Source organism: Plodia interpunctella, chromosome 26, assembly GCF_027563975.2.
Source record: "Plodia interpunctella isolate USDA-ARS_2022_Savannah chromosome 26, ilPloInte3.2, whole genome shotgun sequence".
NCBI lineage: Eukaryota > Metazoa > Arthropoda > Insecta > Lepidoptera > Pyralidae > Plodia > Plodia interpunctella.
The window spans coordinates 6,038,581-6,064,909 of record NC_071319.1 but is presented as its reverse complement, the minus strand read 5'-3'; the positions used below and the strand labels follow the sequence as shown (position 1 = coordinate 6,064,909).

General features: G+C 35.1%; 1 protein-coding gene across 2 annotated transcripts in view; it reads left to right on the top strand.

Moving 5' to 3' along the window:
• Positions 1-926: 926 nt before the first annotated feature.
• The window catches only part of LOC128681249 (uncharacterized protein), a 61,828-nt gene continuing 36,425 nt past the window's right edge, over positions 927-26,329 (top strand). Inside the window, exons 1-2 of one of the 2 annotated variants that reach the window (XM_053765020.2) lie at positions 927-1,237; positions 17,290-17,471. In XM_053765020.2, the coding sequence (XP_053620995.1) occupies positions 17,398-17,471 (74 nt within the window). In that variant the 5' untranslated portion in view covers positions 927-1,237; positions 17,290-17,397. Of the gene's footprint in view, positions 1,238-17,289; positions 17,472-20,886; positions 20,911-26,329 lie in introns of those variants that run through there. The other variant, XM_064436856.1, reaches the window with a different exon arrangement.

Below are 26,329 nucleotides of genomic sequence, written 5' to 3'. Positions count from 1 at the left end.
GATTCTTGCAACACTTTTTGAAGCAGTTCAACCTATTGAGTTGAAATTTAGTACCTACACACGTTTATTTTGGATTATTATGAGAAGCATGACCACCTCAACGGTTAACTGTATGGACATGATTTTATGAACACAAATACAAGCTTGTGTCAAAAATAAAATCTTTGTATATCTTATTTTTATCACAGCATTGCAAGCATATAGTAGGTACTCTGTGATCGCAAGTTCCCAAAGTTATACAAAGTAAATTAGTAAAGGCTCAGTTTATAAAAAAAAGTATCAAAACAGATTGACACTGACAGCGTCAATCTGTTATTTTTGACTTTCAGTTTATGGTGTTACCAGTAAAAAAAAGTGAGTCAATATAATTTCATAGAAGTTTTATGATTGACTTATAAGCTTTTTCCCACGGCTTTGCATTGAATGAAAGGTATGTCCTGAAAACGTAAGAAAATGAGCAAATATATTTATTTTCGCATTTGTAATTAATTATATAAGTTTGTCCAATCCCTGGAATAAAATTAATTACATATCTACCGCTTTTAAATTTATTTTTATTAAAAGTGGTTTGTAAGTAAGTAACATAAAAAGCTGATTATTTTACAAGCTTTAACACGCATAATTTCTCACTTCACAAAGTGTCTAATATTGCTTTCACTAAACCTAATATCTTGTAGAAAAATAAAATAAATATTAAAAAAGCATAATAAGTAATTGAATAAACTGCAACTATAACTTTAAGCTATTAATAGCCTTATAATAATTTATTAAACTACAAAGACAGGAATCTGTTTGCAATTGAGTTTTTTAATACAAACAATAAAATAATTTTAGAACAGAATTTATTTTGTATGTGTGGCCAAATTTATGTAATGGTAGTAGTTGAATCACCATGACATAATAGTAGAACTGTTACCTCCTATGTTGGCAACACTCATATAAGCAAAAGTCAGTTCTCGGCGTGATCAACTCGGTGTGTCTTGTTTCTGTTTCTTTTGTTTACGTTTTATTATTTATTTTATCGTTTTTTTACGTGACTTTTGAAAATCGTAGTTGCTTGACACAGATATTGAGTGCAGTGCAGTGATTAACGTAAAGAGTTAAATTATTCAGCATTATCATTTGATTAAGTCATCGATTTGGTTTTGTTATTTTGTGAATAATTTGTTTTCGTTTTGGATTGTGTGTACCTATGGACTTTATCTGAAAGACTATTAATTTGTGTATTTATATTCAGGTCAGTATCAGAATATATTTATTGTGTGTATTTATAAAGTTACTGTTGTAAAAAAAGTATACAAAGTACACGCTGTCTTGCCTTTTTGGACGATGTTGCGAAATTTTTTTTGCGTCGTCTGGAGATTGGCCTCGATGCAAGTTTTAAAATCTTGATGCAACTTGCGGTATATGGCCGCACCGTTGAAATAGCGATGACTGAATTATTCATTATTTTGTAATTTCATTGCTGCTGTGAACAGATGTTCCAATTAGAAGGATTTGAGGAAGAAATCGTTTCCAAATGCATGCAATCATTCATATAAATTATACTAGTTGTTCGCCGCGAACTTAGACCTCGCGAACACAATAATTTTTTTGATGAGTTTTTACAAAATTTTGAATATTTTAGAAACAAGTTAACCAATTTTGTTGCCCCTAAAATAAAAAAAATCTATTTACAGATCCAACATACTTTTTAAATTTCATCAAAATCAGCAGTTCTAAAGTTATAGCATTTCAAATAAACATACATACATACACACATAAATGTGTATTTTTGCCCTAAGTTGATTTGTAGATCTAGCTCGCTTCACTCGCTGAGTCAATTACTCCAGTACAAATTAATAATGGTCATGTAGTAAAATTTTTCTTGGTTTTGCTAAAATTTCATAAATTGTAATGAAAAGCTAAGAAGAAAAGTTAAGAATGATGAAAAGTAAAATTCTAAAGTAACAAATCGTAAAAATAGTATCAGTAAAACACACATTCATTTGAATTGTGAATGAAGTTTTTCTGTTCAATTAACAATCCTTATCTTAAACACTGTTTATCTAACACTTACTCAATGGGAAGTTGTTTTGCTAGAAATAATTAGCACTTAACATGCGAGTAGCCATGCTTTCTATTTCCTGTACTGTTACATTTTCCTTGTTACAATTCCTTTACAAATAACAATATATTGGTAACTAAATTTAGGAGTTGCTTGTAAATTCTGTATAAACTTCTTGAAAGGTGTGCAATGCTCCTGTGATGCCTCTGGTATTGGAGTTGTTTCTGGGCAGCAGTGATCCAATGCTATCTGGTGACATAATTGTTTGTTTACCATTTCAGATTTTTTCCAAGTCTCTCTGCATTGATGACTTCCAACAAAAAAGCCTAGGGTCTGCTTAAAAATAAAATTTAAATGGCTATGATTTTATGACCAGCCTTGTGACGAAAATCATGACAGGAATGCTGTTGTTGGGTGTAAATTTTTTCCAAGTTGCCTAATGTCATCTGATATAAAAGCTAATAAGTTCTCTAAATATGTGCCATTACCATGTTGGTTTAACAAACACAGTTCAAGATAAAACCCGCAAGGTGATGTAACTTGAGATCAAAGAACTGTAAAAGTGGGATTTTATGCTCAAATTGATGCAGGGTAAAAAGTAAAGACACTTTTTATTATAGTTTCTTGGTAGTCTTTCAAATAAAAAAAAATAGATCAAAATCTAAATGCCAGGAAAGACATAAGATACAAAGACACCTTAAACTTATAATCCCCCCTCCATCTGTCGCCGGGGATTATTATTATTACTTTTTTAAAGGACGCTTGTGCGAGCACAAGATAGGTGATTAGTCTTCCCATACTGGGATCATTTCACCCAGGTCGTCGGGGGTTAAAAAGGAGAGAATGTGTGGACGCAATGATGTGCTACATGTTTTATGTTTCATGGCAGCCCAGACAGCATGACAGACCTGTTTGGGGCTTGTCTTGGTGTTCGGACCCAGACGGCTGGCAGGGACGGACCAACCAGAAAATAAAAACTAGCTAGTTTAATTTTGCTCGCGGTTTCGCCCGCGTAAATTTACCACGCGTACAATTATTTTTTTGAATGAGATGCGGAATGACACTATGTCCTTTACCATTCCTCAAAATACATGTATGCAAAATTTCAAGAAGATTGCGTGCGAGAAGAGGGAACAAATAAACAAACTACCATCGCATTTATAATAAAGGTAACAAAAAAACGAACTTATTTCGCATTTATAATATTAGAGGATAAAAAAATATCTAAGTCGCGGCGTCTTTACGTTTCCGCCATGTGTGGATGCGGCACGCCAGGATGCGATTTGTTTAATTATAAACCTGGAAACGGTTTTCGGAACGAAACGAAATGGGAAGCGTTAAAATAACATTCGGGTAAATGTTGGTTTATTTCTGGAGTTGGTTTTTGCAAGAATTGGGTGTCGGATAATACCGTACCTTAGGCCTTAACCTACCCAAAATCATTCATATCAAATTAGCCACTATTACCTTTGCTTAGAGTTCCACGCCCGGCAACTTAACATATATATAAGCAAGAAGCAAGCCATGGGTTTTGTCCATCGACAATCAAGAACAGACAAGTACAGTACAAACTTCGGTGGAGTTTCAGATCTTCAGATAATTACAAATCGATATTGTGAGTAGTAACTACTCTTTATTACTATAGTAATTTAGGATATCTTTAGGATAGTATCGACAACGTGTGGTTCCGCCCTAGAATAGGACCACTTCTCTATATGCTCTGGTCAGCAAATAAGTCCGAATGTTACCTCATTCCAATTATTTTTTACGCTGACTGCGGGCTTCGAGGCACATTCACAGCCCCGAATAAAGTTAGGAACACGGAAAGACGAAAGAATCCTAGGCTTATATCTAATCCTTACATATTATAAAACAAAGTCCTTAGCCGCGTCTGTCTGTCTGTTTATTCGCGATAAAGTAAAAAACTACGGCACGGATTTTCATGCAGTTTTCTTCAATAGATAGTGTGATTCCTGAGGAAGGTATATAATTTATTACCTGAGCGAAATCGGAACTGCAGTCTAGTATGTGTTAAATGTAATTTACCCACCTAAACTAAGATAATTTACGATTCTAAAACTATTGTCATTTCGACAATGAAATCACGAGTCTCCCACAGTCTAGTGACACAGTCCAGTGAAGCAATGTGTTATAATGCGCGTTGCCCAAATGTGTCGGCTTATATTATTGCTTCAACTATTTTAGAGATTCCCAGACTGCCTCCAGGCCTTTCTTGTCAAACATATTTATTCTAATTCTATTGAAATGAAAGCTGAAGCATGCATACTCATCCAGTTCTTAATTTGAATTGTATTGGGCTCTCCCTCCCTTGTCATAAACTATGTTTTGTCCTTTATGTCAATGTCAAATCGTGTAATTGTAAAGTGCGATTCGGATAACATACTTTAAACTATAGTCTGATTGAACTTATTTATGAATAAGAGGATTGGTATGATATTAACATGTATCTTTTAATGACGTCTGGAATAGACGTCATTAAAAGATACATGTTAATATATATATATACAAAACATTTTATCAGTCATTTTAATTCAGTTGAAGTAATCTTACTATTGCAAGCTTAATTACTCTATCACTAACAGCACTGATCTACTGATCTATCCCCAAAACGTGCCCTCAATTGGGCGCTGACTTTACTGATATGCTGGCTTTACTCTATAGCTGAACTCAGACAGCCGCCGATGTGAATGAACGTACATTGCATGGTTTGTATACGTGAGCTATTTTTAAACACAAGGAAAAACCAGCAATGTACGTGGAAGTCTCCAAAGTATGGCGAACTTTTTGCCGATAGTGCACAGCCGGCACTAGACATGATGTCACCTACTGATATAGCAGCTCCAGTGTCCAAGTGCTCAGACTATGTTATTCATGTACTAACATAGCAATGCTCTGTTCATTATTCAAGAAATGTTATCGTGCTATCATGAGTAACTTGACTTATAAAGGTATATTTATTGGTAGGTATATTTCAAGCTTTTATTTAACCTGCAATATATTTAGTGTGTATGTTCACACACACACATACACACTAAATACATTGCAGGTTAAATAAAAGCTTGAGATATACCTATTCAACCGATAGAAAACGGCCCCAGACGAGGGAACTCCTCAACTGCACGGACATGTTTTTTTTGTCACGCATTGAATGCAATAAGATCTCTCTGGCGACAAATAAACGCATGTGTCAAAAATGACATTTTTTGACACAAGCTTTTATAGTTACATATAGAAAATTTGTAACGCATTTTACTATTTGGGCTCTTGCAATTTATTTGAATTCCCACTTGGCAATTTTGTATGTAGTCTAAATTATTTGAATCAGTGGAAAAGTAATTATTATCCGTACAAATGCCATAATAAATGTGCGCTTGTATATGATACCTATACAGATGCATGTAAATAAATAAATCATTCACGAAAATAATTTAAATGGTGCCAGAATATGCTTTGAAATAGAATCTTGGACCAAATCCACGAGCTCATTAGAAAGTGACGCCCAATCACACAATGGCGGGTAATTTAGACAATTTATACATTACACACGCTGTGTCGATATTCTATCTTCACAATGAAATTATGATGGAAAGCAATACCCAAAGACTCCATAATAAATGACACTCTTCACAAATTGTATAGCACGACCACATTAACTCTCTAGACCTGGTTGGATTTTGAAATCCTCTCCACTCCATCTCCAGCCATGAGGAATACGACTATGAAAAAGAAGAAGATAAATGACGTTTGACGACCTCGGTGGCGCAGTGGTAAAGTGCTCGCCTCTGAACCGAGAGGTCCCGGATTCGATCCCCGGTCGGGTCAAGATGGAAAATGTTCTGCTTCTGATTGACCCGGATCTTGGATGTTTATCTATATGTGTATTTGTTATAAAACATAGTATCGTTGAGTTAGTATCCCATAACACAAGTCTCGAACTTACTTTAGGGCTAGCTCAATCTGTGTGATTTGTCTTAATATATTTATTCTCAGCGAGGTGATCGCACCAAAAGAAACCTTATCAGTGTCTGATAACAGCTGATAACAGATGCTGTATCTAGGGCCAGGTAAACAATATGATAACTGTGTGTTTTACCTATTTTGCGTTCTAGATGTTACGACAGAATACAAAAAATGAAGTCTGGCATCTTTTCCATTATCGGTTTCTATGTGTGGCATCGGTGCTGTGAGCTTAAGCTTTTTATTGTCCTCTCAATAGAAACATTCCTTTCCTTCTACTCATGAGATCCATCCTATCCCATATCGTCCCTTACACATTCCATTCCTTTTTTGCTTCGTTTATATATGTTTTATCACTCACATAACGAGTACTTAAACTTGAACTGCCATCTTATTCATAAACAACTATTCCATTTTAGGTTTCTTTATTTCTCATTCATAACATTTACGGTTTTTCTTACGTCGATTTAGAGACTCATCTAATTCATAATATTACTTTTTCGCTCCATATCCTTCTTCAGTCTCATCTCTGCTCTCGGTTACGTTCGGGGGCTGTGGCTGTGACGCCCCAAAGCCCGGGTGCGGCGTAAATAATAACCTTATAATTTTGAAGATGCGTCCATGATTTCACAATCGGCTGCCTACTTGACGTGAACCCTCTTAGCGAATGTTATGAAAAAATATCCTGAAGTCAATTCACTCCTTAGCTCACGCTTTACATTTATGAAAGCATATTTCCTATCCTTCTTCGTCGGGAATTACGAAAAATGTAGCATTCCGGGGGCTTGTCTCGAGTCCACAGAACAGGTCCGTCCACATTATTCACCTTAAAAACCAAATGCATAAATTAACAATTTAATCTCATTCAGCCTTATGCTGATAGCAATTAAGCATACATTTCAAAATCCCGTTCAGCCGGTTCTGTCGACAAAATATTATCTAACTTGTACACTATGCGCGAAATCCAATATTTATGAATTAGAACTCAATGGTTTAGAAAATAAAGTGTGGTTTAGGTTAGCTCATCGACATTGAGTGGACTCTAAGAATGAAAGTGAAGTACCAACTCAGTAGGTACAAGAATAATGAAAGTCATTGAAAGTATCTAATTTGCTTGGTAATAGAAGACAATGGCTGTCCTACGGGCAGATTTGAATATTCGTCATTGCATATTTTCACTGCGCGCTATTGGATACGTTGTTACGTTGTAAATATATCAGTTTATTAGCTTTTGCCTGCGACTTCGCTCGCGTTAATTTTCCAGGATGAACGGTACCCTATGTCCATCTCCATACTTCTTCAAAATGATATTGAGGTTTCTAATATATATTTTGTTAAACTAAATAGTTTGCGCGAGAGACACTTCCAAATTGGTAAAATGTGTCCTCCCCTGTAATTATACGTCATAAATCGTAAACCGCAATTTACCTTTCATTTAATCAACGCAAATATAAAAATATACAAAAATCGATCAACTAGAACTTTTATGTTATGTTACTTGCTGCTACGGAACCCTTCATGGGCGAGTCCGACTCGCACTTGGCCGCTTTATATTTATATGTATAGTGAGTGTTAAATTCCCAGATTATTGGGTAAGTGTTTCGTGTGTCTGTATATAGCTGTATATTTTGTTTTATTTGAATTTTGGCAATTAACAATGTAACAACGTACCGAAGACAGTCTTAAGTGTACTCGGTCCTACAAAGCGCGACAAAAAATCGCGAAACTTTTGCATTGAAACTAGTGTCTTCACCCGCGGTATACAAAAGTTGCCTTTATTATTTCTGATAGTCCTAATCAAAGATATCCAAATATTCAAAGATACAGCAATAATAAGAGTATAGATTGAAATCAATACTCGTCTTGTTGCTATCGTCGCTTTATTCCATAAGTGGATAACGTAATAATTAAGCCAACGAAGTGAATCCCATCCCAAGCAAGGCAAAAATAGTATCTGTAAGTTGACGCAAACAGAAAGAAAGGATAACAAATTCAAAACTTATTTTTTCTTATTTTTATTAACGGTTTAATATTTGTATTCTTCTTCCACTTAGTTACCATTGCAATAAATTTCTAAACGAACGAGAAAACTACTGGCAAGAAACAGATCCTTATGATGTTTGTAAACCTACGGACAGGATGGTAGGACTAGTGACCTCAAATTTGTTTTGAGACCCAAATTACACCAGATATAACCCAGTTTATCCGATTCACGGAGAGGAAGCGGTCCATTTTCCTACATTTGATACAAGAACAGTTAAGATAGGAGTGATTGGGGTTTAGAGCCCGTTTATAGTAATTTTATAGCTGGATTAATGGTTTTAGAGAAAAGTAATTTCGTGTCCTTCCGTGTCATAAGCAAATGTAATTACTTCTTTTATGGCTCCCGGTAACATTCTTGACATTGATTCTGATGTAAATGTTGAAAAATTAAAGAATTCAACTATCCCAATTTAGAATGCAGATATGTATTTCTTACAGGGAAAATAAAACTTTATATTATAATGTTTAAAAGTGGAATCAAATACGGGAGGCTTTTTCCAACAGTGGGACATAAATAGCTAGCCCTACGTTCTAGCCTAGGACTAGAAATCAATAGAACAGGTTATCCCAGCTATTCATCATCGAGTGTAGTAATTATTGCCAATTGCATAACTCCATTGACTGCATCCTATTCCCTGATTGGAGATAAATGGATAATCGACAATCTGTGACTCAGAGTACTGATTATCCACGGTAATAAAATTTTAATTGTATTCTCCCAAGTTTTAGCTGTGGTTATGGAACCTGCTCCTAAAATGGTTTTGTTGAATTGAACAGTTTCCTCATGGTCCATGCAGTGTTTGTTAACGGTGTTTCCATTTACAAACACCACATACTCGAGGAAACTCTATTCAAATTTAGTTAGATTAATTCCCTAAGGTCAAGTAAAGGCTTTTACTATTATAATTATTATCTACCATCCAAATTCGACAAGAGTCATACAATTTGTAATTTAATGTTGTGTAATGTGGCTCTGTTAATGGTTTCTGGTAGAATATTGAATTTAAGGTACTTAATTTACATACAGATAATGAAACTCTTACCATTAATTAACCCGGTGAACGCGAAGTAAGTAGTCAAAAACAACAGAGGAGAGACACGTAAGTAGCAATGTTATCCTTACATATAAAAAGAAGGCCCTCTGTCACGTCTGTCTGTATGAACTTGATAAACTCAAAACGACCGGACCGAATTTTTGTACAGGTACACCAATAGATACCTACACCTGAAACTTCCTGAGGAATCTGCACGATTCCTGAGGAAGTTTCAGATGTATAATTTATTATGGTTATGATTAGTTAATTTAAGTAAAGTTTATAGTAATACATGCAAGGAACCTGTTCCCCAAATAAGGCTTGGTCCTGCGCGATCGAGTTAAACCTTTAATTTTGAATACAAAACTTCTTTTGGGTTCGGTGCTCCCCTAATTTAGTTACTGACAAACGGAGTCACCATTGCCTTTAATGTATTTTAATGCGCGGTTGATTCATATACTCCGAGAAAAGCGTGCAAATATATTTTTTCGAGAGCGATCCAATGTCTTATTTTTCCATCGACTTGGAATAGATGTGATGATAGTTCAGGAGAAAAACAAAACGTCTCCAGTTTATTTAAAGATTTAGTATTTAGTATTATAGATGTTCCACGTAGATTTAGTGATAAAATACTAATGTCTGCGGTTCTGGGTGTGTTTTCCGTTTCTGTGTTTGATTTCGCAGTGGTAAAGTTCTTGCCACTGAACCCAGAGGTCCCGGGTTCGATCCCCGGTAGGGTCATGATGGAAAATGATATTTTTCTGATTGACCCGGGTCTTGGATGTTTATCTATATATGTATTTGTTATAAAATATAGTATCGTTGAGTTAGTATCCCATAACACAAGTCTCGAACTTACTTTGGGGCTACCTCAATCTGTGTGATTTGTCCTAATATTTATTTGTGTTTATGTGCATCCATCGGAGGCGCAAAATAAGCTTATTGTTTAGTATGGGCCGTTAAGTGTTGGTCAATTGTACATAATAAAACGTGCTTGAGCTAAATCGATTTCATCTGTCATCAAACATGAAATGACCGTTCCATGTGACATAATCTATGATTGTTGATCTCTTTTGATCAAGCCTATTGAATTTCCACCCATGCTGACCATGGGACCTACGTCCTCCCACATCGGGTTCCATAAAGAACCTCATTACGACACCTGCATTCGTTTGCGCAAACATTCTATGCTAATCGCCTCCCTCAAGAAACCATAATTTCCTCATACCATTGCAGAAACACTATTATTTTGTAGTCATTGCTTCCCGTTTTGTTGAACATCTCATAAAGATGATTTCCCGGAATTATCACACGAGCGGGAAATACCTAATTTTAATGCGCGTATGAAGTTGCGATTAGATAAATCATATGATTAGACCAAAGAATAGTTTTTAGCATCTGCCGGGTCAATCAGTCCAATTTGTTTGGTTCGCACATACTCGGTTTAAATTGCTCCTACGCTGATTTCACTGTTCTAATTCCATTTATGTCGGCAGCTGTCTGTTAGTCTCGAAGAAAATGGTTTTAAAATTTTAAATGCTCCTAAGAACATCTCTTTAACAGTTAAGATGTATTGCTTCTTAAATGATTAATCTAATAGTAATAATTTTATATCACTCCATGACTAAAATTGCATGTTTATTGCCCAATAAACTTCATTTGTAAACGTATATTTGACATCGACATGCAAAGAAGAGGAAGAATAGACGTCGAATATACAACGACATGTAATAAAAGCTATTTAACCACTTTCAGTTAATAAGCTCAGCCCACATAATACGCAACCAATTAAAGGCAATTCGCCTAACCATACGAATAACACACTTCTAAAGTTACGGAATCATTTGCTCAACATTGACCCACAAAACCCACGTGTGAGCTCATACCTTACGTCCTACGATCAACTGATTAATTTCATGCATCGGGACAATGCATGCCTCTGTTCGAATTATCATTGTTATATTTGAAATATCTTGATAGCACGGCATTGGCAAAATTTAAGCAAAGACTTATGCTGTTTCGCCAAAAAAAAAATTCATTTGTATTGTAAGAGACATTGCATTACATTTGAATTCTTCGATATAATGTTTTTTAAGGATAACATTGGTTTGTAATTCAGAATTCATAATAGCTAAGCGATAGGTGTAATCGACAGAAATAGATCCGTGTATTATCTGCTCTTATTAAGAGGCAAGAAAAGATTCTAGGTATTCAAATCCAATATTTATGCTAATGTACTGTTGTTTACTATCAGTTATAGGCCGATCTATAGATGCAATATACCATTTACATTTGCAGCCAAGATTGCCGTTTCGACATTTTATTTGTTAACGACCTTGGTGTAAATTTTGTGGTTTTGTTCGAATGTGTATGTGGGTATTTAAGTTTACCTTGTTTCACATCAGTAGCCTCTCATATGATAAGAATCACAATCTTATGAATAAAAAGCGATATGGGAAATTTCAGGAACCCTTCGAAATCACTAAGATCGGTGCAAAGAAGCAACACAGAAAATCCAAAGACACTGTTATTTAAAACTGACACTAAAATAAAGATGTGTTATCTAAAAATTTTCCGGATCTAATAAAGCCGGTAAATAATGTAGTATTACTATTATTATACCTAAGTATTGCTAAATATCTTGTTCCATACAGAGAAACATTTTAGTTTTCCAAATACTGAAATGGAAAACTACAGAAATACCAAGAAGTTGACGAGGTGACTATATTTGAACAAAATGCCCATTTGGGTTGTCAACAGCGTCCGCATACAAACCGCTAAGGTTTTTTCAATGCCGCGCGACTAACGCAGAAATTGTAATGCCGGTCACGTATTGGAGGGTCCAGTCATGAAAGAGAAGCGTTTATTATCCTATTTACTTCTATGGTTTATCTCCTCAATAACATACTGGTCATCACACCACGCAAATGCGTCATCTGGGTTTGACTCCCAGCGTATACTAATATTTGTACCTTCACATTATTTGTCCCACGATACAAACTTAGTGATTGGTTTTCGCTTTGAGTGCCATCCATTTATTGTTTGTATTATAAGCCTTACTAAATTTACTGTTGATTCCTTACATCAGGTGTAGTGTATCTTTATACTCTTCTGAATATGATAGCTTACGACAAGATCAACTAAAAGAAATATTGTACACAATTGGTAAAGCAGTCTAATCTAGGAAAGTTACTGATAACAATATCTGATTTCCAGAAAACTTGAACATATCGGAGAGAATATGAGACATCATGTATCCTCTAGTGAATCGTAATGGTAGCGGTTAGACATTTTAAGGTTTCGTAGGAATTTTTTGTAGATAATGCTTTTCTTATTTGCTATTGAAAATTGAGACAGTCTCAGGCCATTTAAAAGAACTTTTAAAATATGTAATCAGATCTGGCATCGTATATTAAATAAATGTTATATAGAGATGAAGACAACGTGATTTTGCCAATAAACGCTGCAACTCATGACTTAAACAATTTGGTACGAAAATTTTACTGAGTCTGCAAACTGTCTCGAGGACAATAGAAAATGTTTACATTTAAAACACCATTTAAATTGCTAATAACAAACGGTATTATGCTGGTCGAACAACTGAACTGACAAGTTTCAGTTGTGGCTCCTATTGAAACGTTGACAATATTATGTTTCAAAGACTTTCTAATGGTGCTTTGTATTTTGGTGACAAATGTTAGCTACGCCGGAGAATATAATGGCCATAATGATTTTGGTCGAAGAATTTTGTAAAATATGAGATGTTGTCCTAACTGCATGTATCCAGTAAAATGTATGATGATTTTTAGTCTGAGATGTGTCAAAATCGATGTCAGATATTGATCAAATTAATCATACATAGTGTAAAATAGATAATTTATTTATGTCTAACAACGGAGCTTTCTTTATGATTTTTCAACAAAACAGAATTGATAATATATGCCGATAACTGGTGCAAATTTATGCTGTTTTGTGTTATGTTCAATGATTGAGCCTTTTTGTAGTTACACACGTGCAAGCACCATTATTACACAAGTCATGTTAACATGACGAAGTTTCACACTTTCGTTATGTAGTGAACTATTTCATTTGAATTGCATGCTTCATTTGAATAAATAATATTAGCCTGTTTTGAATATCACAGGTCGTAGAGAAAGGGGGGTCACTATGGCTACGCGTGTCGTCTTTTGACTTCTTTCTTCCTTTTTGACGAAACACTGGTTCTTACATCCACTATTCATTAGGCATTAAATTAGTATAGCCAACATTATAATGATGTCTTAGGCAGGTTTCGTTGCAGTGCTGTCGTACTGCGAAGCTGTGGTAAAGATGGCACTTGTTTCATTAAATGGGTTGAATAATTAAATCAAATAAGGAAATAGTTGCTATTCCAAATTATAATTTTGTATGGTTAATCTGGTAAATCTGAACACATTGAATGTGCTGTTTCAACGTCCATGGATGGAATATCATCTTGTAATACTATATCACAATCTTTATTTGAAGTGATACCAGTCACAAGCTGATCGTGTATTCCCACGTCAAGGCTAAACACTATGTCATTATTTCCAACATCATTAGCTGCCAGTGATTACGACCGCTAATTATCGCTCGCTTGTGGTGGTCACACGACTTTGTAGCACGAATCTGATTCTTTGGAACCGGTGAGCTGATTCTTTGGATTCTAATTTGCTGGCAGCTCCCACAGCTTTATGGAGGAATAATGGAGTATGGCAACTAGCGATTTGTTCTGCTGCAATAAAATTCAATATGAGATATATCTTGATGGCGTTCATTTTCATGAACTCGTATAGGAATTATCTTAGGCTTACTGCTACGCTTCACTGTCTTGTGATTTCCGGAAGCCTGAAGGATTCATTTAAATTTAATATCTTTCCTGAAATAAACTTTTCTTAGAATACAATTTTTACAAAATACAAATGTTGTTTTTCCTGCAGAGAATCCTTGTCGTTACTGTCTGTACGCGATAAAATCAAACCGGACGGATTTTTGCACGCTTTAAATTTAATTTTAAATTGAAGGTTTAAATGAATAAAGTTATTATAATCTTACACAAGCGAAGCCGGGACGGATAGCTAGTTCTTTTGAAAATTGGGTCTCCCAATAACCTCAAAAGGCGTTTTATTTTAGAATTCGGGGCAAGCGATAGACATTCGACGCGCAATGAATTTATTCGCCATAAACATCTGACGCGTGTCGTGTGATTGTCCTAATGGACGCAGATGTTATCGTGGCCAAGAAGGACTTTGGTACTAGCAATTTATGCAGATATTCATTACTACAATTGAGCTTTGAGCAAGGAGCCTCTGCTCCTGCTTCCAGGTATTAAGAAAAATTGTAGATTACTATGGAGAAAAGTTTTAATAAAACCATGTTGAAACCCATTCACGTTTAAGTCAGAATGTCAGGTCTTCTATAAAGGCATCATCTGGCGTCAGTAGCTATGTTTCACTTTAATCACGTTCTTTGTGCACATTCACTAGTAATAATGACCCAAGTTTTCTTACATATGTAAGTTGGTTTCCCATTTCAACACACCAACTTGCCTAAATTGATTGGAAATTTCTCTTTATCACCGAGCAAAAAACGTTGGTAAGAAACGTTGACTGTACCACTAACACATTATTGTAACCAAAACTAGCACTTCCTGCGATGAAATCCTATGATAATTCTGACTGTCAACTGTTAGTGCCACTGGGTCATACTTACCGTTAATATACTACACATGGTTTGATGCCACTGTCTTCCTGTATGAATACTTGATAATCCTGCCCAACTGTACTTTATACATCTCTTTTTCTGAAAAAGCAAAACTTATGTATATATGACAAAGACTCAAATGGTCCATACAAATTTAGCCGATACGACACGTTAATATGAAGAAGTATTTAATGGCGACACAGAAATCAAGTTATTACGTATTTGTATCTCGATATCGTATGAAATAAAGTAGTTTTCATTTGCGGTCTTTGTAACGTTTGACTCCTTCAATAGCGTCCACTCCAATTAATTAATCTGAATTTCACTGATATTGCATAGATATAAACGACACACTCGTGTGACGCCTTTGTTATTTCATAAATATCAAATCTTTTGATGGATCATCACAACACAACATTTTACGTCTTTCTAAAAGCAGCGGCTCGCGTGGCCTGTTTATGTCAATTTGTGAACGATTTCATGTCGAAACACTTGTAACAACGGCCCATAGTAAATCATGCAAGTAAATTTCTACACGGATAGGAGTATAATAATGATATGGTAGATGCAGATAAACTTGATTTCGTGTATGTTGTCAATGGTAATGATGAATTGCCTGCCGAAAGCGATGACGAGTTGATTGATGTAATAACAATAAATGATCGTGGAACACACGATGACCTGCGGGTCAGAGAGTGGTGGCTTTTTGCATATAAGCAGATAATTTTTCCCGATGACGCAATGTCCCGTGACTGGAAACAAATTTCGGTTTGTCTCTATTTGTTAAATCCAATCCATCCAATCTTTATAGATTTTTATGAAAAATCTCTTTCATTGGTATTTTAAAATACGGATTTAATTATGCATTTTATTGTTAGTAGTAATTGAAAAGAAAATAACGATCATTAATCGCCGCGTGGAGAACGTAATTAATTATGAAGTGTTTGAGTTTTAAGATTTTGAATAAGATAATTGAATCGCGCGCAGAAATCTACAAGATGACTAATGAATTGTCGTTGAAGACAAGCATTAATTTAATTTTAATTGACAAGTAGAGTAATAAAAATCTCAGAAGACGATAATATTCACTCAAAAAACTTAATAGCGTTCCTTTCACTTCCTTAATGACTATAAGCAGAGAGGAGTTTGTGCGACCTTCTGATATCAAGAGATTGCTATGAAATATTGCCCAGGAAATCTCTGATCTGAGATTTTTAAACATAAACATATATGAGAAAACATGCCAATACAGGTGTAATCCAAATCAAAACAGATGTCGGAGTGGAAAGTGACTAGTTTGTGTTTAAGCAACCCTAAAGAACATGTTAAATTAGCAGACAAGTTACCTCGACATTGACCATAGCTTTAAAATAAATGGCGAGGTCATTAAACTAAACTATTATCTGAAACCACACATGTTTTGAATAGATGATTCAACATTTTCTTTCATTAACACTCTGACCTTCATCTTTCAAGAAACAAGTGTAAATATTGTATTTTTTAAACATCCCGAATTTAACACTCCGCAATTAGAATCTATTTTGGGAGCAGTTAATTCTGTTTGCGTGTTGTGATGAAACGTAGAAGCTTGGCATCTCGCCTCTGACATAATTTGATTGCTATTATTACATCTATATTTTAATCAGCTTCAATGAGCATTTCTAAACCATTTAACTTCCCAAGTCCTTCATAATGAGTGTCTACCTCTACTTACTGCTTGTGAGAAACTTGCATCTGAAAGTAAGTACAAACTAAAACATTACTTTGACCGAGACTCAGAATATAAATAGCTGATCCATTTGCAGATTAATTATTACTGGTAAATGTTCATTTAGTTTCTATGTAACTAAAACTACAATGAACTAAGAGCCAATTTCAATTTCTTTACATAAACTCTGTTGAAGCACTAAAGAACAATAGCATTTACATACAATACAAACAAATTAAAACATTGTCACGCACACCTCGACATGTTAATCCTCCTACATCCGTAACCGAACCCCAATTCTCCTGTATTTCACCACCGGCTGACACAGTAACGTCACGGAAATCCATTAGAAAACATTAAGCTCCGTGTTCACTTTTAGTTTAGAAATCATAGTTTATCTTATCCTTGTCATCTTGCCGACCTTAACTATTGTTTTCAATATTTTAATCTCTAACATTTTTCATTAAAAACTTTGGACTTGTCTTGACGACATGGCTGTGAAATTAATTTATGTCGTACTTATTACTTTTTATTAAAATTTATGTTGGGCTACAAAAGCCTCCGTACGTAATTCAAATAGTAAAGCACTATGGTATCTTTCTAATTTTGTTTTACAATGGGTATGTCCACAATAGAAATAATTCCAAAGAACAGTTACATAACAGCTACTGGCTTATATCACGATTACTTCCTTTCGTTTCGCCTTGTTCGTTAAGCCGCGTCCGCATTGTGAATTTGAATTTGAAATTTTGTTGCAGTATGATGATCCTTGAAGGAGCGACGCGATTGGCTGATCAAACGCAACGATGACGTAACCACTGCTCTTATTGGCGCAGAGACGTCAACTTTGCCGGGATTGGTCGAAAATGTCCGGTCTGCAGGCTAGAAACGAAGAATCCATCAATGGAGTTGACGTCAGGGAGCAGGGAAGTGCTTTGAGGTCAGTTTTCAATGAATTCTTACCTTATGAGGTAGTGGCGTTTGAATTGTGGTGTGACACTTACAGTTATATACAAAAATGCATTGAATTTATAAAAGTAGCTTTAAAAATTGTATGTTTTTAAATATCTTTACGAAAGAGTAAAGGTTAAATAGACAAAAAACCCAGTTTGTAAAGGTGAACGAACTACACACCACGTTAATAACTAATGATGACAAACATTGGTAAAGATCGTGTAGTGAATGAAATTCTGTCTGAATAATAAGGTCACAGACCCGGAGGTCATCAACAAATTTTCTCAAGAAACTTCCATTTTGTCAATGTTTCTAATGAAGAAGCTACAGGTTTCATCCCCTCAAAATACGGATCCATTGACCCAGTTTCGAGTACCACATAATATTCCTGTTTTCTGTTACTATAACAGTCCTTAATTGAAGCTAGTTGAGAGTTCATCCAACCTCCCATACTGGCTGTCACTGGCTAAAACGCTGGAATTAGATCAAAGTACTTCGCTTTATTTATTGGATTTTAACGACAATGACTGTTATGATTTGTTTATTTCGCTACTTTATGATTATGATGCCGTTAAGAAGATCGATGGAGTCGTTAATAATGGGAAAGTGGAAAGGATAAAATATAGAAGATATAAGTTCATAGCTATTAGCTGAATTGATAACAAGTTAAATTGAAAAAGACGATAAAATCGAAAACATCTTTACTTGAACTGATTGACCTGATGATTTACTTCAACTGATTATAAACATAATAGCGATTTTTCTAGTTAACCAGATGTTGCCCGGGGCTTCGCTCCCGTGGGAATTTTGACATAAAATATATAAAGCCTACAGCTATCTTGGATAATGTACGTTAGAGTTTTTGAAATCGGTTCGGTAGTTTCGGAGATTACCCGCCTCAAACTCACAAACGCTTACCTCTTTATAATAATAGTATAGATAGACATCTACAAGTTATCAACTTTGAAAGTGGACAGTCTTTCTTGGCCTTGTGTTCCTTAAAAGAAGAATGACGACAATTTTCTAAAATCGCAGAACTATAAATTCAAAAATTCAATTTTGACTTTATAATGTACGTGTATAAATAATGGCTCGTGGTGCAGTGGACTGTAAATTATTAATGCTTTTCGAATCTGGTTAAATAAATATACTGGTTAAATAGAGATTACTTCGGAGCACTTTTTATTGGCACGAAAGACAAAGAGAAAGAGAGAAGAGGAACATTTTTAAATGTGAGCGCTAATGTTGCTATAGTAAAAAAATATAATTTAGTGTCGGGATTTCCAACAGTACCTGAAATAGTAGCTGATGTTTTCGCTAAAATGGAAACTTTCAACGGGACTTTTGACCCACAAGAAAATAATTTCGATGGCAAGTTTAGTTAAATAATCGAATTTGCACCATAAAATTGAAGGCGTAAGGTGCGTTTACATTAATTGCAACATTCAGAGGGTGAGCATTAGAGCGAAAAATTGATCGTTGTCTACAAGATGTTACAAGAATCCGATGACTGCACAATTTTCGGAATTTTCGATCTGGCAATAAATGTGTTGTTTATTGTCATCGTAAAATCGTACATTTGACATTAAGAAAATGCGTAAGAAAGGACTTCATGGTCTCGCAAATATTTATGTTTTATAATGCACAAAAAATACTTATAATAAACCTGATAATTATCAATGTTATAAACGAGAATTGATCACAAGCGAGAATTGATAAATCAAAGAGTGGCTATACAAATAGCCACTCTTCCATTTATCAATTCTTATTATTATTTATATTACCCGTCGTACATACAAGTATATACAAGTTAGAACTGAAGTGAGAGTGGTAATGAATGAGTGGTGCCTATGCGTTGTTTAAAGTATGTGTTTAAAGATTAAAGATTTTATTTTAAAAAAAGATAGGAAGTGTCCAGTCAATTAGGACTTCTAATTAAATATTTTCCGATCCCTTCTAACTTAGGAGGGATGTGTGATGATGTCACGAAAACGAAGCTTAGAATTAGAATGCCCCAAAATAAAAAATCAAAACTTACAACCAGGAGGGCCTACACGAGCGGGTCACAGTAGTCTAATGATGGTGTCGAATCCACAGTAGAAAATGTAATAGATATACAGACGCTATAAAATTTTGTTCTCGTTGTGTAAGTAAAAAATAATACTTGAAAATTACATCTCGGGTCGACGACATCACGATACTATCGAGGATTATCAACCAATTAACCGGTGATAACACTTGTAATGTGTCCCACTTTATGTTCAAAAGTGATAGTAATTACAGCATTATCATGTAATAAATTTTGTTAACAGCTCATCTATCGATTTTCTTATCATCTGAGAGAGCAAACGGATATTTTGCTCTTAATTTAGTAGTGTTAGCCGCGTACATAGCCTCAACTTTTTGCCCATACTGTAGTGTATTGCACAATATAATTTGCAGTAGACCTTGTAAGCGGCCGCCTACTATTTTCCTCATTATTGCTACAAAAACTAATGACATGTGAACCATAGACGAGTGGCACTGAACCAAGAACAGTGACATAACGACACGTAGTGTTACGTTAAACTTTAATATGACTTGTGTGAATTGCACTGTGTTTAACTCCATAAATCGACATCATTTTCTTATTTTTTCATGACTATTTTCTGATTACTTTCACTTTCAATATTGTTGTATTTTGTCTAGCTTTCTAAAGGAATTCTGCAGAGGATATCAGATATTTATTACTGTGATAGATATTTAGAAATAAATAATGTTCTTTCAAAAATGTAAATGTATCTGACCAAAATTAATGACAATTAATCTCGTTTCAAGTCATATAAGGTTGTCTAAAAGTAAAGACAAAACATACTTCGGTATTTTATAATGATAGTTATTCAATCAATGTATCGACATTTATAAAAACCAACCAGTCAATTAAATGGCAGTCCTCAGGCGATGCCTATGAAGGAGAAAACAATAAGAATAGATTTCCCAAACGATTTGTAGACGCATCAATATTTTAGAAAATTATACTTTCACGAAAATTGCTTCGATTGTCTGTCACCGTCACTTATCTTTCTATTGATTGAGAAATGATCGATCTATGGTCAAGCATAGTTTTACTACTAGGAAGCAAGACGAGAAATAGCGTTGTGGACTTACTTCGGGAAAAAATCTAGGAGGAAAAGTTTATAGCTATCTATTCTAAAGTGATTAATCATAATAAAACGTTGGAAATCTCACATTACTAATATATACACATCCATACACTCTTTGGTTGAAAAAGGCCATTTTGATGAAGGATCCTAATGTGCAAGATGTGGCACATATTTTTTTCAGGTTTCCGATACATCAAACTACGATCGTTGATAAAAATATCAATAACAAAGACAACAAATCATCGACATAATCTCTGAAGATTTACGCGTCTCAGATCGAGGGTGAGTCATTTCTGAGTCTGCTCTATAAAATTAGATACTAGGACTACATAAAATAAGCATAAAACACACAGATCTCGGTCCTTCGGCGGGTGTCACGGTTGTTGCGTCTTGTCAAAGATCTAAAATATGAGATACACACTATTTATTGTGATTCAGATTACTATGCTACTTACTTATTTCATATTTAACTTTGCCTTAAAATCTTTTTTGATTCAGAAGTCACAAAGATCATTCATCTTCATTTCGTATATCAGTTTGATCGACTAATAAATACTAATAATACTAATATTATTAACTTAAGTTAGAGTAATTAATCTTTTAAATGTTTTCGAGAGGAATTCATCATCAAATGTTAGTCCCGTAGTGCAAAATGTTTAAAGATTAGTGCTTTGTTAGTGATTAATTTCGTAAACACAACTTCGTTGAACACTTACACCAGACCGTTTAACCAAACGAATTCACGAGTCAGAAAATAGAATCCATCTCTCACCTCAAAACTATCAACAGCACCAATCAGAACGACGCGTCGTGCCATCTAATCTTTGATCAAAACCAGGAACACGCAGTGGTCAGTTCGATGACCCCGTGGCTGCGGTTTTAATTGTTACTGCACGCGACAGAAATGTTTATTTGATGATCCAGTTTCCTAATTCTGTGTCGTCTCTGTTTCTAGTCTATTTTCTTTCACTTTGACTCCTTCGACGTTTACGTTTTGTTTTTATTGTTTGGCTATTTTATTATGTAGTTTGTCGTGAACTAGCTGGACGGTTTGTGAATATTTATAGGAATTCTTTTATACATTACTTTGGCTCTCTGTCCGAATTATATTCTCAGTTAAATTCGTTTCGAAAGACACAGGCTAAAATAATACTTGCTTTATGGAAGTAACTAGCTGCGCCCCGAGGCTTCGCTCCCGTGGGAATTTCGGGATAAAAAGTGCCATACGTGTTTTCCACGTTATTTTCTGCCCGTGTACTAAATTTCATAACAATCGGTCCAGTAGATAATGCGTGAAGAGGTAACAAACAAACTTACTTTCGGATTTATAATATTAGTTAGGATATACATAAATTATGACGTATATAAATCAGGCTCATAGTGATAATAGAGCGATGAACTCTGAAGTGAGATCGCCAAATGTAAGAATTAATCTAACGATGACATTAAACATAATAGTTATAATCCTACAGCGTGTGAGTCTGTCACTACCCGCTCGGCAGCGATCACATGTGAAACACATGACTGTTCTGTCTGTTACAATAATATCATTGATATTTATAATAAACTGCGCTCGGGGCTTCGCTCTCGTAGGTATTTTGGGATAAAAAGTACCCTATGTGTTATTCCGGGTTATATTCTACCCGTGTGCCAAATATCATAATAATCGGTCTAGTGGATTTAGCGTGAAAAAGTAACGAACATACATACAGATACATCGTCACAAACTTTCGCATTTCTAGTATTAGTAGAATATTTTACTACATCCCAAACTACGGTTGCAAACAAAGCTGTTAAAACATTTCGATTTTATAACTGTCATTTCGTAACATTTGTTTACAAAATAGCAACCAGGCTGTCGTCCTTCATGACATCATGAACCCAGCTCAGTTTGAGTTTTGCCCCTTCTGCCTTAATAAGACAAAATCGATTGCTTGTTGGCTGCATATAAACTGATAACTCTACTCATAGATCAATTGTCAACCCTACAAATTGGGAAACGAAACTAGATGCGGGTAAATTAACGGTGTCGATTACCAAAGCGGCATGAACTGAATATAGATTATTTAACATTGCGATTTGTGGTCGTAAACGAAGCTAACTAAAAACCTAATGTGATTAGGCTAAGTATGAATCTATGAACTATGAATACGCACATGCAGTTGACTATAAATAAATCCAATAAGCATCATAAGCTGATGGAAGGCTAAGAAGCCAGAGGAGTGGATGTGTATGAAATCACGTAGGCCAGGTTAATGTCTTGGAAAATAACAGATGAATATTGATTTTGTACACAATAACTGAAATCGGTGTAACTAAACGACCTGTATGAAGAAGTTTTCTATTATACGATGTGAAAAAAGTAAGAAGTGTGCTCTTTATTGCAAAAACTTCAATCAAATTAGTTTCACTAAAATGTCGATGAGGCTTTCAATGTTGACTTGACAGTCTGGTGCAAGTAACATTGTCGTCTATTCACCCAAGAAATTACATGAAAATATTTTTACGAAATTGTTTGAATCCCTATAATCACCACTAGAGTAAATACTACAAAATTATATATCAATCATGTTGTTCCCTGTTAGTGTGGTGGTTGAGATATATACAACTAAGTTAAGTTAATTAATTACTGCAGAGACGGTTCCAGCTCGCTGTTTGTCTGTTTGTTTCGTTTTATTTCATCCATTTCCGTTCCAAGTAGTTGTTGTGTAGTCTTTGATAGATATAGTGCTATGATGTTCCCTCTCAAAAACTTTACGAACGTTGTGTGGCAAATGAAATGTATCATTCCTAGTATAATGCAAGAATGCGTTTTTAATGAATTACATCATCTGTGTCGCTCAAGGAAACGTTTTTAAATAAACCCATGCAAAGTCGGTGTGGCCACTGGTGTCCAAAAGGTTGATTCAAAAATGTTTATTACGTTCCATAAATAGGCTGAAACAAATGTTTACCAGAACAGAAATCGGCATGATGTTAACAATTTCCGAATCACGGCGAAAGTGAAGTCTAGCGTGAAGTGTTTGTTTTGCGTCTAGATTTGTTTGCTTCGGATGTGAATCGTGATATGGTGAGCACAGAAATTAAACTATGTAAGTCAGTACAGTAAGTCTTCGTCACTTCATCTCATCGGTGATCTTCGCTCGCGACCGTTGAGCGTTTGTAGCCATCAAGTTGGTAACCGAAAGAAAGGAAGACTACCGTTGAGATGAAGAAGAAGGTAATTCTAATAAGGCTGATTTACACCAAGCTGGCAAATTCTTATATTATTGACAGCCAGAGTGGGGACTGTGTAGGGGACCTCTTAAATCAATCAATCAGCCATTTGATCTAAAGAAATTATTTCAATTAAATGAGATCAATTTAACTTCAGATTAATTCTAAATAATAGATTTGAAACGAATAAATCAGTTCTTAGACATAGAAAATGTATACGGTAGAAAGTTTCGATTATAATCGATTCGATTTATGTAGATTTCTGAGTTCTTGATTGGAAGTCACAACATATACGATGTTCATGGAATAAAATCCGCCATACTTGCATGTTGCGACATCTTTCCGCACTCCCGTCAACTTGCCACACTGATCGGCAGATCACTTTACATCACAATCATCATTCGTTCCAGTCATTCAACATGCTTGGTTTTGTTGTATTTGCCTAAATGTTACAAAATCTGATATTTACGAAATAGTTTGATTTCTATCTAGTTTTCAGTAGTTCAGGTGAACTGGCCTTTAGTGCTGGTGAAAATGAAGATGTCATCTTAATATTACTTACTTTGATGGCCAGACCAGGCCATATTCAGAGACCCAAAGAGGATCATGGCCTTCCGATTAAATTTCTTCACTCTGTTTGGCGCCACTTCTTGCCAGTCGGCTATTTGGTAGGCTTCCAGGTCTCTCACTATTTCATTTAATAAATGTGCTTTACATAGGTTGCAAATGGAACGATCGAATCGACGAAGATGAGGAAGATCTAAAATTAGTCTTATTTAAAACCAAGTAGTTGGTTATACTACTTGTTATAGTTGTCAGCCCTGAGCTTCTCTGGATGCAGTACTTACTTATAGTCATTGTAGAATTCTATTTCTGTGCTATTTATTCGTTCTTTAGTACAATCAATCGCTTAATAATAACAAGAGCTTAACCTCAAAATGGTAAATATCAGATATCGATTTAATTTTTATAAGTTCTTTAAAAAACCTAGGTATTTATTTGCAGTACATATAATAAATATATTCGGAGCGGTGTAGACACCTAATATTTATCTCTCGAATTAGACAATTTCACACGCTTACAGGAACCGCAAGCGAAATCACGCACGTTATTAGATTTGTAACCACAAAGCTAATTTCTAAATGATACATATCCATACTATTATATAAAGAGGTAAGCGTTTGTGAGTTGTATGTTTGAGGCGGATAATCTTCGTAACTACTGAATCGATTTCAGAAATTCTTTCACTATTAGAAAGGTACATTATCCAAGATTGACCGCATCGGGCAACATCGGGGCCGCATACCATCACATCTAGTCTCATATACATTTGATTTTAGTATTGTTTAACAAAATTTATAAAATTTGGTTTGTCTTGCTTATTCTTCCCATCTTGCCAAAGTGTCATTTCTGGACAAGCCACGTTTGCCTCGCTTCTTTATTATTAGGGTTGTCATATGATTTTTTTGTTTTTAGGTGTCTGCATAACTAAAAATTTGTTACGGTAGGCGCATCGTGCAGTACGTGCAGCTCAAAAATTAGATCCGAAATCTTCACTTCGACCCAGAACCTGTGATGCTGACTCATGATTGCCAGAATTACTTTCGTCAATAGCACACACGACACTATCCCGCCTACATGTCCTTTCGAAACTTTTCACCTAAATCCATTAGCACCAAGGAGAGAAGTTCGCGCGACCTACACACCTAGTTTGCATTAGATGAGTCAATTTCGTGCTATCTTATCATCGGGGCCGCATACCATCACCGCTGGATAAGGAATAGATCTTGCGATTGTCATACTACAGACGTTTTTGTTCTCGATGAAAACTGTAAATGTAATAATAAATTGTCATTTGTAATATTTATATGTACAACTAGTTGAATTGTAAATTGTCAGGTCAGTGTCATAATGATGTGTCATTACCAGGACGTGAAAATTTCATTAAGATACCTAATATTTATTTCTTGGATAATATTACTATATTAAAGTAATACTAGTTCTGTAATTGCTGAGTGGAAAACATGTATCAACCATAAATCTTATTTCAGAACGATGACATGAAGTACGTCAGCTCTTTCGTCCTTGATCAAAAAACCTATATAAAAAATTTCTCATCCATATTAAAAATCGTCTTCAATTTCGTTAATTTTGCGAAACGCCAGCCATTGTTTGGTAACAAGTTTCCAAATCTAGACATCTGTGGCTCGTAACGGTGCTCGCCGAAATCCGGACCGTTACAGAATATGCCCGTGTGTAGTAGCAAGGATCACGTACGATCCTCGCTACTACGGTTGAAGATAATGATCTAGTGCTGCTGTTTGTTCCCCTTTTGAATTGCAAATGAAAAGTTGAGTAAAGTAATATTATATCCTCTACCGTATATTCGGTTGTTAAAATTTCTTTAACAGCAGAAGCGTTATGGATTTGGCAATATACATATTGCAGTGAGCAATGCAGGCGGGGTTGACGAACTTCATTAGAG